Source organism: Bubalus kerabau, chromosome 11 (genome assembly GCF_029407905.1).
Source record: "Bubalus kerabau isolate K-KA32 ecotype Philippines breed swamp buffalo chromosome 11, PCC_UOA_SB_1v2, whole genome shotgun sequence".
Lineage (NCBI taxonomy): Eukaryota > Metazoa > Chordata > Mammalia > Artiodactyla > Bovidae > Bubalus > Bubalus kerabau.
The window spans coordinates 71,554,677-71,566,308 of NC_073634.1; the positions used below are offsets into that span (position 1 = coordinate 71,554,677).

Here is an 11,632-nt window from a genome sequence, read left to right on the forward strand (position 1 = left end):
CTTAGTTCGGTTTGGGCTTTTTTTGTTGTTTTTTTCTTCACTCCCAAGGGAATACTGAGTGCTCCCAAAGTTACCTATTAATTTAAAAAGAAAAATTTATTTATATCAAGCCTATTCCTAAATAGAATTTAGGTCAACACTACAATAAAAAGTGTAAACAGAGCAAAACCATGAACCAGTTATAGAATTCAACTGGCAAGAAAAAAGTTATAAATGGACAAGGGAGAAGGAAGCAATTGATTCTACCAGGAACACTACACAGAGGATAGCTACTGCAGCTAATTGTAAAAGTGAGTTCTGAGATTCCTGGAAACCAGGGCAAAGACAGCAATGGACTGATTCTCTAGTTCTCATTGTCTCAATAAGAAAGCAAGCATGACCAAGAGATACATTTTGTTTCCCCAGCCCTGAGTGGAATCTGGGCAATGTCTTGATGTGGTAGGTAGTGTCTTTATCAGCAAATGTATGCATCCCCATGTGGACCACCCCTCCCTCCATAGCCCTGCATGAGAGCCAAGGTAAGAGGAAGTGAGAGAGAAAAATAGGGCCAGAGAGGGAAATAAAAGAGGGAGGGAGAGAGAAAAAAAATATGTTGTAAAAACCAAACACAAACCAGATCTCTGATTGGGTCTTCTGGATTTTGGCCAGTCTTCTTTCCCTTTTATGAGGCTATATTCCCTGAGGTGGTGTGGAATGTCCAGGTGATCAGTGTGGAGGCAGATGGCTGGTGGTATGTGTGTACCTGTGACCATAATCATGTCATAATCAACCTTGAAACTATAGCGCATACTTAGAGGCAGCATCAGGAAGGATCTAGAACATGGGCACTGGGGCTTAGCTGCCCTGGATTCCTGTCCTGGCAGAGACTCTTACCTGCTGGGTAACTGTGTGCAGATGACCTAACTTATCTGAGTCTCAGCCCCTCAACTGTAACGTGGACGTGTGGACATAGTGACCTTCCTCACCTCATTCTATGCATGATGTTGTTTTAACACAAAGTCAAATCAAACGACCTATGTATTCAGCCTCATGTAAGGTCCCAGCAGAGGTGCCTACTCAGGACATGTCCTGGTGTTTTCTCTCCACTCCTCACCCCTCCACTGGGGGAGGTTGCATTTGGCAAATCAGAGGCCACTTTTGTCCTGGCTCCTGGGCAAGGTGCCCAGGCCTGACCACAAGCCATGGGTGATCACCTCATCTGTTGCCTTCTGTCCTCCATTTATAGAGCTTTGATGCCCAGAAGAAACTGCCCTCTGAGTTCTTCTGGAAAAATGCTTCCCTGAGTTGCCGTGCGACGTTTCTCACAGAGAAGGAAGTGAGCCGGGAACTGTGGCTGGAGCCAGGGACGTACGTGATCGTGCCCTGCACATCTGAGGCCTGCCAGGAGTCTGAGTTCGTCCTCAGAGTCTTCTCCAGGAAGCACGTCTTTTAGTAAGGGCCAGGCCTCTCCTGGACATTGGGGTCCACTTGGGCCAAGGGAGGGAGAGTAAGGGGAAAATGGTGGAGGGTGGGGTCTCTGTGACCACACAGAAGAGAGACAGGGTGAGCCCGAGAGCAGGACAGCCTCTGCATGGAGACACCTTCACTTTTTCCTCCCTACTGTCCTAACATATGAACACTCTGCTAGAGAAAAAGCTAGAACAGGCCTGGGCCCTGCCCTCCAGGAGCTCAGTCTGGAAAGGACATAGGTATGTGAGCAGTTATTTATGTTACACTTTGTCTGGGGCAAGTGTTTATTTGCCCAGAGTGTTAGGAGAACATCAGGAGGAGCATCTGAGCCAACTTCCCATGGTCCTAGGGGAAGCAGGGGTGGCTTCATGGAGGTGGTGATTCCTACAGGAGGCACTGGGATTGTTCAGATGAGGGAGGCTGTCATCAACTATCAGGCTCAGACAATTCAATATACACACCCCCCAGCCAAACTTATAACAGGCCTATCTTAGGTTTAGTTCCAGACCATTGCAATAAAGCAAATACTTCATTAAAGAGAGTCACAGGGGTTTTTGGTTTTCCAGTGCATATAAAAATTATGTTTATACTGTATTGTAGCATTGTGCAATAGCATTGTGTCAAAAAAAACCCCAATGTGCATACCTTAAGTAAAAAATACTTGATTGCTAAAAAATGGCAACTATTGTCTGAGCATTCAAGGAGTTAGAATCTTTTTGCAATAATAACAACACTGATCACAGATCACCATAACAAATAAAACAATAATGAAAAGTTTGAAATATTGTGAGAATTACCAAAATGTGACAGAGAAATGCAGTGAGCAAATACAGTTGGAAAAATGGCGCCCATAGACTTGCTCGACACAGGGTTGCCACCAACCTTTAATCTGTGAAAAATACAATAAAGGAAAGCACAGTGAAATGAGGTAGGCCTGTATTTTGCCAAGGATTGTTTTGACATGACTGCCCTTCAGTACTTAGGACCCAGTTCTTTCTCCTTCATGTTTTGGGCGTAGGTAGTTTAACTTGGTCCTGGGTCTCACCGCCCTGTGAGACTTCTGAGTGTTAATGTGTGAGTGGAAGTAGTTAGATGAGGGCGTGGGGGGAGGAAAGGGCACATGGGGTCGGGGTAGAGGGCTCATCCTGAGCAAATGCAAGGGGTGAGAGCGCAGGGCAGGTGGAGAAGTACAGCTGAGTGCTGAGCTGTGTGCCAGACTGCACACTTCAAGGGCCGGTGGGGCGTGAGGTGGAGCCAGGCAAGGCCCGCATGGTGCAGTAGCTAAGGAGCTGGGAAGATGAGGGAGGGTATTGGCTAAAAGGCTCTCAAGGCTATCCCCAAGAAGTAAATCTGTCTTTTCTCCCCTCTCAGTGAAATCGGCAGCAATTCCAGAGTCATCTTCTCTAAGGTGAGTTTTCAGGTAGATTTGCACGTGACTGGATCTGTTCACAAAGCCAGGGGGTAGGCTTCTCCCCTCACCTTTAGGGTTTAGGGGGAAGAGGTCCACAGGTCCTGCAGGCCCTACTCTATGGCACATGTGTGCGTGCTCAGTTCCTCAGTTGTGTCTGACTCTTTGAGACCCTATGGACTGCAGCCTCTGTCCATGGAATTCTCCAGGCAGGAATACTGTAGCGGGTTGCCATTTCCTCCTCCAGGGGATCTTCCCAACCCAGGGATTGAACTGGAGTCTCCTTATCTCCTGCATTGCAGGCAGATTCTTTACTGCTGAGCCACTGGGGAAGCCCTCGATGGCGCATATATTGTGTTACCTATCATGCCCTAAATGTCCTCAGATTCTGCTGTTTTTGTACCAGGAGAATTGCCCTTCTGATCAGGTCCTTGGTCTTGAAGGCCCAGAGCCCTTGTGCACGAGTCACACATCCATGCTCTTATTTCTCTCTACCTGGTGTTTCTTCTGCCCCTTTCATGGTTTGCTACTTCCCCCAAGCCACTGAGGGTTAGAGAAACAAGGGATGTATGTGAAGGCTATGGCAGAAAATTTAAAGCGGTGCTCAAGGTCAAGTTTGTAGATTTCAGAGGCCTGGGGGCCATGACCCATTAGTGTATGCATGAGAGTCCATCTGTCCAGGGAATGACCTTGTCCTTCCGTATGTCTGTTTCTATAGGAAATTGTAGACCAAAGTGAAGGGAAGGATGAATTCTTCACCAAACTCTTTGAAAAGGTAAGTTGACTAGGGGAGATAACGAGGAGCAAGAGATACTGTGGAGCCTCTAATTTCATGAAGCATGGGTTTGTCTCTGCTTGATCCTGGGTATAAGTTGTGATTAAAGGCTTCCTAGTCCCGATTGCCACTTTCCAGGAGAGCCCTCAAGTTTTTAGACAAATGGGTAGAGCTGTTGTTTTCAGAAACTTCTTATAAAATGCATATCTGCTCTTGGAAGCTACCTTGATTTGCTGTGGGAGAAACAACTTCAATTTTTAATCCCTGAAAAAATGGAATATGGCAGGGGTGAGACTCAGTGTTGGGAGGGGAGGGTGGAGCGAACCCTGGGGTGTCTGGAGGAGGGAAACCCAGGGAGAAAGACCCCATGGGTGGCCCCCCGTGGACGATGGGACCAGTAAGAGGCACTGAGGAAGAGGAAGGCTACCCACTTGGTAGCCTTTCAGGTTCTTTCCTTGGACTGACCCAGGTCTGAGCACCAGCAGAAAGCCACCCCATTCTTAACTTGTAGGACAGTAAACTCAGTTAGGAACAGGGCAAGAAATCTGCGTCTGACATCCGAGAGATGTCATTAACTGGAAGAACATGCACTTCCTGCATTAGTAACACTCCTGATTTAACTCACAAGTTGCCTGCCTTCCCATCTTTTCTCATTTTCACACTGGCATTTGCTTAGTATAGTCAGAGAGGCTACATCAAAATCTTCTGTGTGTTGTTTTTAAGAATTTTCCTCCATGCCAGGGGTTTCCAAACATTTTCTGCTGCAGTCCTTTTATCAAATGGAATCACATAGAGAATCCAGATATATAAAGATATATAGAACAGATAAATATAAAGGTATCATATCCATTTTATAAGTTCAAATTTATGGTAGTTACATTTCATTAACATGTTTTAAAGTCAAATGCCCATGTAAAGAGTGGCTTCTGATGAAGTCTAGAATGGAAATCTGGACTCTTGGCTAAGGATAGTTAAATAAGAATAAAATTGAAACTCAATTGCTAAACTTTTGCAGCATCTCTATAGAACCCAGTTTGAGAAACACCTCTATTAGTCTACCTCTTAAGAGTCCTGCCCCGCTGGGGCACTCTGAATTTGACACCCAATTAAACTGTTGTTGAAGTTCTTATGAAATTTTGGATTTAATTATATGTCTAGTCACGTCCTTATGTATAAGAAAATGGTGTAACTTATTCTGCCCAGAAATGGCATATATGCTGTGCTAAGCAGATGTGGGAGAGACCTTTCCCAGCCCTGTTTATCTGTGGGTTCTACATCCAATGAGGCTTCAGGAATGATGATTTTCTCCTGACCCTCTGCTTCCACTTCAGTATCCAGAAATAAACGCAATCCAACTGCAGAATATCCTGAACCACATGCCCTGGTCAGGTGAGTATTTCAGTCATTCCTGTTGGACTCAGGGGACACGACTTTTCTGAACTCTGGGTCTGCTTCTCTTTCTCCTGATGGGCCATGTGAATGACCACTGGTCTCCCCAGCAGCTGTGTCCTACACCAGGGTGGGTCATGTGGTCTGACAGAGGTAGAGGAATTTATGCAGCTTGGGAAAATAGCTCTTTTTTTTTTTTTTGCTTAGTTGGGTGTGTAGAGATACATGGTAGAGAAAATAAAGATTTCTGCTAGTTTGTAAAAAATAGCTGAGTATTCCTTTCTTGGCTTAGAAAGTCCTTGTGGAAGAATAGCACTCATTTCTTCAACTCAGCAAATAAATAATTATGTATTGAGCAGCTTACCAGGGAGATCTCTGATGAGCTCATATTTAAATTGATTAACCTACAAAAATCGGATAGAAGGGAGCTCATCATATAGGAGAACTTCGATGTGGATGCCTTTGTGTGAAGCCTGGCATAAATCATCAGGAAAGCTTAAAGCCCATCTAAAAGTATTTTATATGTAGATTTTGAATGAGAAGAACATAATTTCTCCAGGCAAGAGAATGAACCTCAAAATGAAAAAAGTAAACCAAACAATTGAAGGGTATTTGATTGCTTCTCTTTTATATGAAGCCAAGACTTCAAACCCAAACAAACTCAGAAATTGCATAATTTCCAGATGGTTTCTCAAAGCCACACTCGAATATCATAAAAGAGCCAGAAGGCGAGGCTCTAGAAATGATAGAATATGAGATGCGCCCCCTCCCTACCCCTCATCAGAAAAAAAAAAAAAATTCTATGGAAATTATCTAAAAGAGATGGCTTCTGCACATTTAAATTTTTAAAAGAATGAATGGACACATTGCTTTCATTTATTCCTATGAGAGGATTTCTGGTGGACAGATCAAAGAGCTACTATAGATTTTGGCAAAATAGTTGGTAAAGTCTCTCATAACAAGTGATGAAGTGGGGGTTGGAAAGTAGCAATATGATTCAAAATTTTAGCATCAATCCCAAGAGTTTTATAAAAATGAAACCAGAGGAATAATTCTATGTTATCGATCAGAGTCTACATGTTTAGACACTTAGATGAATCTCTGTATTCTGCCCTTGGTCCCCCTACACGTCCTCAGCTTTTATCAATGGCTTGGAAGAAGACAAGACACAAAGGCTTATGAGATCTGCAGATGGCACAGACCTGGGAGGAATCATTAATAGACAGCAGAATTGAAATTCAGAATGTTCACCACAAGCTGTGCCCAAGCCAAAAAGATGAAATGCAGTCAGGGTGATAATTAAAAACTGCCATTTTGTAATTTTTAAAAAATCGGTCGCACAAGTTCATAACAGAAGAGACCTCATCTTTGTGGCAGTTTATTTGAAAGATATCTGGTTAATTTAGTTGACCTTGAGTTTAACATGTGCTAATAGTTTTAAGTTGCTGCTAAATAAGCTAATCCAAATTCAGACAGTATTTAATGGAAGCTTTAGATGTGTGTTTTTGAAATCGTGTTCCAAGAAATGTTAGAAACCAAAAGGTTTTAGTGAGTGTTCCATGAAATAAAAAGGGTTAGGTTCTATGGTCAGTTGAGCTTAGGTAATTCTGCGTTAAACAAAATTCCAATGTTGACTCCTCTATACCAGTCACGTGCTAAGGTACATGATGATGGAGAAAAGGCTTGTAAATACAAAATATTTCGAATGTATTTGAACTCAAAACCCTTTCTCTGCAAAACATCTCCCTTGGAACCTAATTTGGGAAATGGAGACTGAAAATTTTGGAAGTGATAGACCCACTGTACTCTGCTTAATCCAATTGCAGCTGCAGGCGTGTGTTCCAGTCTTGGTATCACATTTTAGGGAGATGCTGGCAAAGCATGGCTCATGGAACAGGGAGGTGTGGATTTAGAAACCATGTCATCTGGGGAAGCGTTGGAGAAATGTTTAGATATTTAGAATGGAGGGGAGATGTCAAGGAGGGGACAGATAGTTATTTATGTTTTTCTGGAGGTAAAACTAGGGCTAGTGAATGAATGAGAAAAGAGGTTCCTTTGGAATTAAATGAGAAATTTCTCCTGACCTGGAGCTATGGATTCACGTGAAAAAGAGAGGTCCTGTCGCTGACAGGAGCACTGTGAAGATGTCTGAGGCTGTCTCCCAGTTTGGGTGGGAGCTTGGACAAGTTGCTCTTTCAGGCTGGGTAGTCTGTGACCAGCTGGCTACCTGCCTCTGCCACTCCCCCAGTTACAAAATGTCACCTCTCTGCCACTCCACCAGGTACAAAGGGCCATGTTCATCTGTCCCACTGTGTAACCCAGAATGTTCTCTGCAGGGTTTTACTGATTTCCTTGGGGGTAGGAATCACCCCCTGCGCCCCCACCCGCCAAGCCTTCTCTCTCAGTCTCCACTGCTCTTACTCTCCCCACCCCCAACATAAGTGATGCTCCTTGGAACCTCCGGAGGGTCTAGACAGCACTGCCTCTCCCTGCAGTCCCAGGGCCACTCCCATGCAGACTCTTTCTGTTCCTTCACAGGTCTAGGAAGCAAACAGCCTCTCTTCAGCCTTGAGGCCTGTCAGGGAATCCTGGCCCTGCTGGATGTATCCTTCTAGGTTTGTGGGTGGATGCATTCTGCTGTTGGAGAGCTTTGGCCTGGAGCCAGACTTCCTGGGGTTGAGACCCAGCCCTAGCACTTAACTAGGGCTCTGAGGAGTGACAAAGTCCTCATGTGTAGCCTAGGGGTGGTGTTAAAGCCTATTCTGTAGGAAGTGAAGTGAAGTTGCTCAGTCGTGTCCAACTCTTTGCGACCCCATGGACTGTAGCCTACCAGGTTCCTCCTCCGTCCGTGGGATTCTCCAGGCAAGAGTATTGGGGTGGGTTGCTGTTTCCTTCTCCAGGAGATCTTCCCAACCCAGGGATTGAACCCGGGTCTCCCGCATTGCAGGCAGACGCTTTACCATCTGAGCCATCAGGGAAGTGGACAAGTTAACTGGAGTTTAATTACCCACACCGCAGAGAGGCACATAGAATGGATAGTATGAAGAGGGTTGCAAATACAAAGAATCTTGTTAGCAACTTTGCAGAGGCCAGGGGCGATGGGGGATGGTGGTCAGGTGTGCAGGCTTTGGGGCAGGTCCCAGCCTTGTCACCAGATGTATGGACTTGGACGAGATCATACTCGCTGAGCTCTCATTTCATCATCCAGAGCAGGGGGCAGTTAGTAACTACCCCAACTGCTAGGTGAAAATGAAGGTCAAGTGCGTAGCTCAGCACTAGGCCCACCGCCAGGGCTCCAACAGACCTGGCGTGTGGTGGTATTTTTGACTCAGTCTCTCTGACGTGGGGGGACTTGGACATGGTCTACAGAGCCAACCATTCAGCTGTTAACTTGTCACAAAATGACTAAATAGAAAAGGCCTCCTCATCTACCCTTGTGCCTGAATCCATCCATAAGTTAGTTTTAACAACAGTGATAAAATATTTGCCATGTCTTATTTAAACTGTATCAAATTGGCCACATCAGAATACCCTGTTTCACTAGATGGAAGCTGTTGTCACGACCATCATCCCCACCTCTCTTCCCAGCGTTGCTGTATTCCAGCTCATTCTGTCCTTTCCTAGCAAGGGCCAGGGAGCCCTGGGCTGGAGACCAGTCAGGTGAGGCCAACTAGGCACGTCCAACATTGACTGTGGTGTCCCAATTGCCCGCGACTCTGTGAAGGGCCCATCACTGCCTCCAGAGGCGAGCGTGAAACTCCCGTGGTGGCTTTGACCTTAACCCTGCTATCAGCTTAACGCATCCGGCACTGTGAGTATCCAGGAATTCAGGGACCTGTGGAAGCAGCTGATGTTCTATCAGGTGAGAACAAGTGTTGAGCCGGCCTCCCGCAGGACGGCGCAGAAATGGCAATTCTGCAAAACTTGTAAAAGACCTCTCCCTTTCAGCCCTTTCTACTGTGAGGTAGTTAGAATAGGAAACACGAGTCCAGAATGGTGTGGCTAAAAGACAATGAAGGGAAAAGCCGGCGAAAATAGAACAAAGAGAGGTCCGAGGACTGGAGTGAGGACTTCAGGTAGGACAAACAGCACTCCTGGCTAGCCCAATTTACATAGGGCAGGCCCGGGGGGAGGAAAAAACATATAAAAAGAGGAGCCAAAGGATCGGGTCTCCCCCTCTCTTTACGTCTTTGGGTTGGCATGCCCTCACACCTCAAGGATGTATTTTCCTGCTATTTTCTAAATAAAATTGAGCTGTAACACGGAGCTGTAACACTGATCTGTCTAAGAGCTATAACACAGTCTGTTCAAGACCTGAGAGCTATAATGTGGTCTGTCCAAGACCCAAGAGCTATAGCACGGTCTGTCCGAGAGCTATGACACGCCGAGGGCTCTAACGTCTGTCGCTTCCAATTTTTGCTGAGATGAGACAGAACCGAGGAGAATACCCTCGCCGGACACTACCCAACCACTCACCCAGTTTTCCCGAGTGTCCTTCTAGTGTTTCTTACTTTCTCTTCCAAACCCAGAGAGCCTGTTGCAATAGTCCTCTGGATTTTGAAAGTGACATCCGATCATGTTGCCTCCTTCCTTACCTAACTAAAAGGAAGAGACTCCCCGTGGCCTTCAGATCAAGTTCACACCCCTTAGCATGGCATTTAGAGTCCTTCATAAATTGGCTCCTGCCTACTTTTCCAGTCGTTGCTCACAACCGTCCTCCTGTCTCCTGAGTCATCAGGTCGGAAGCCCTTCCAAATTTGGATGATTCGCTTAGATTAAGCATGTTTATCTGTATCCCGACTCTCCATCCCTCATGACGGAAACACTGCCCGCTCTTACAGCCTAAAGGACAACTGGGACAGGGGGTGGGATCCCGGCCAGGAGACCGCAGCCTGTTCTTGTCTGGGCATCTAGGCCTACGCTCACTAGCAGTCTTGCAGGCTTGACACTGGGGTGCAAGGGGCTCTCAGGGGGTGCTTGGAGATGGCTGGCTTCCTCAGCCTTTGCTTTGTGTTCTTCCCAGGAGGTTTTCCACAAGCAAGACACTAACCGGTCAGGATCCCTGAATTGGGCCCAACTGCGGGCTGCCATGAGGGAGGCAGGTAGGCACACAGCAGGCCGGGAGTGGGGCTGGGGGTGGGGCAGGGGTGCGTGATGTCCTCGTGGTGGTTTAGTCACAAAGTCATGTCTGACTCTTGTGACCCCATGGACTGCAGACTACCAGGCTCCTCTGTCCATGGGATTTTTCAGACAAGAGTACTGGAGTAGGTTGCTGTTTCCTTCCCCAGGGGATCTTCCTGACCCAGGAATCAAACCCAGGTCTACCTGCATTGAAGGTAGATTCTTTGCCAACTGAACCACTAGGGAAGCCTACAGTTGTTCTAAAGAGCAGAGTTACTCCCTGAGTTCAGAGGCCCAAATATGTGAATCTGTGATTAACTGAAACATGGATTATTATCAGTATGTTCACAGCTAACATTTACTGAGGGCTGGCACACCCACACTTTAGTCTTTGCCAACACCCTGTCATAATCCCCACTTTACAGAGGAAGAAATAGCAACTCAGATAAGTTAAGTCACCTGGGGCTTATCTCCGGGACTCCCAGACTCCAAAACAGATTGTCTTGACCACTAAGCAGACTGCGTCCTGCCTGGAAGGCCAGTAACCCACTTGATCAAGAGATCCTCCTGGTTGCCTAGGGGACAGGGACGGAGAATGGAGAGAAAATAAGATTAGTAAGATAAGTAATTAATTCACAATGAACCCTGTCAAAGAAGACCCTGGGCTATTAGAATTCAGGTCCTGGAGATAGAGGGACAATTTAGGGGCGTCAGGTGGGAGGGGAGCTAGGTGTGAGGTCCCAGCGCCCACGGCAGGAGCCTGTGTTCCACGCAGGAATCATGCTCAGTGATGACGTCTGCCAGCTGATGCTTATCCGCTACGGTGGCCCCGACCTCCAGATGGACTTCGTCAGCTTTGTCCACTTGATGCTGCGTGTGGAGAACATGGAGGGTGAGCTGGGGAAGGAGAGTGGACCAGGGCTTCCTCTGCTCTCCCCGTGGATTGCCTGCCTGTCCCCAGTTCAAGCGAAAAGAGGACGCTGCCAGTGCAGGGAACTCTGGGGAACGCTGGCTCTGTTTCTGTGAAACCTGGCTGCATCTCCCCAAACTCACAGATGCCTTGCCTATTCCAGGGCAGAGGTGTGGGGCAGCCTGCTTAGAACAAGTGTGGCACGTGTGGTTGCACCAAGGCCAAAATTGGGTTCCCGGGTGAGGGGATGTATGGGAGGAGCTAGTCCCTTATGTTTCCAACACACACACACACACACACAAACACATATTAACTGTGTTCCTTTCTGCTGCATTTTCACAGATGTCTTCCAAAACTTGACCCAAGACGGCAAAGGGATATACCTCCAGAAGCCAGAGGTAAGACCTTCTCCACGGGATTGAGTCTCATCATCTTAGGGAGTGGTGGCCAGTGCGGGTCCAGGGTCTTGTGAAGGAGAAGGGTGCTGGGGACCCTGCATTCTGCTGAGTTCAGGGGGCAGCACTTCATTCATTCATTCAGGCATTGTTTTGATGGGGCACCTGCTGTGTGCCAGGCACGG

General features: G+C 46.8%; 1 protein-coding gene across 1 annotated transcript in view; it reads left to right on the forward strand.

Moving 5' to 3' along the window:
- The window catches only part of CAPN14 (calpain 14), a 37,773-nt gene that overhangs the window by 23,015 nt on the left and 3,126 nt on the right, over nt 1-11,632 (forward strand). Inside the window, exons 13-21 of the mRNA XM_055540584.1 lie at nt 1,226-1,431; nt 2,821-2,857; nt 3,576-3,632; nt 4,964-5,021; nt 7,560-7,624; nt 8,815-8,883; nt 10,045-10,123; nt 10,918-11,034; nt 11,395-11,450. Coding sequence (XP_055396559.1) covers nt 1,226-1,431; nt 2,821-2,857; nt 3,576-3,632; nt 4,964-5,021; nt 7,560-7,624; nt 8,815-8,883; nt 10,045-10,123; nt 10,918-11,034; nt 11,395-11,450 — 744 coding nt within the window. The remainder of the gene's footprint in view (nt 1-1,225; nt 1,432-2,820; nt 2,858-3,575; nt 3,633-4,963; nt 5,022-7,559; nt 7,625-8,814; nt 8,884-10,044; nt 10,124-10,917; nt 11,035-11,394; nt 11,451-11,632) is intronic.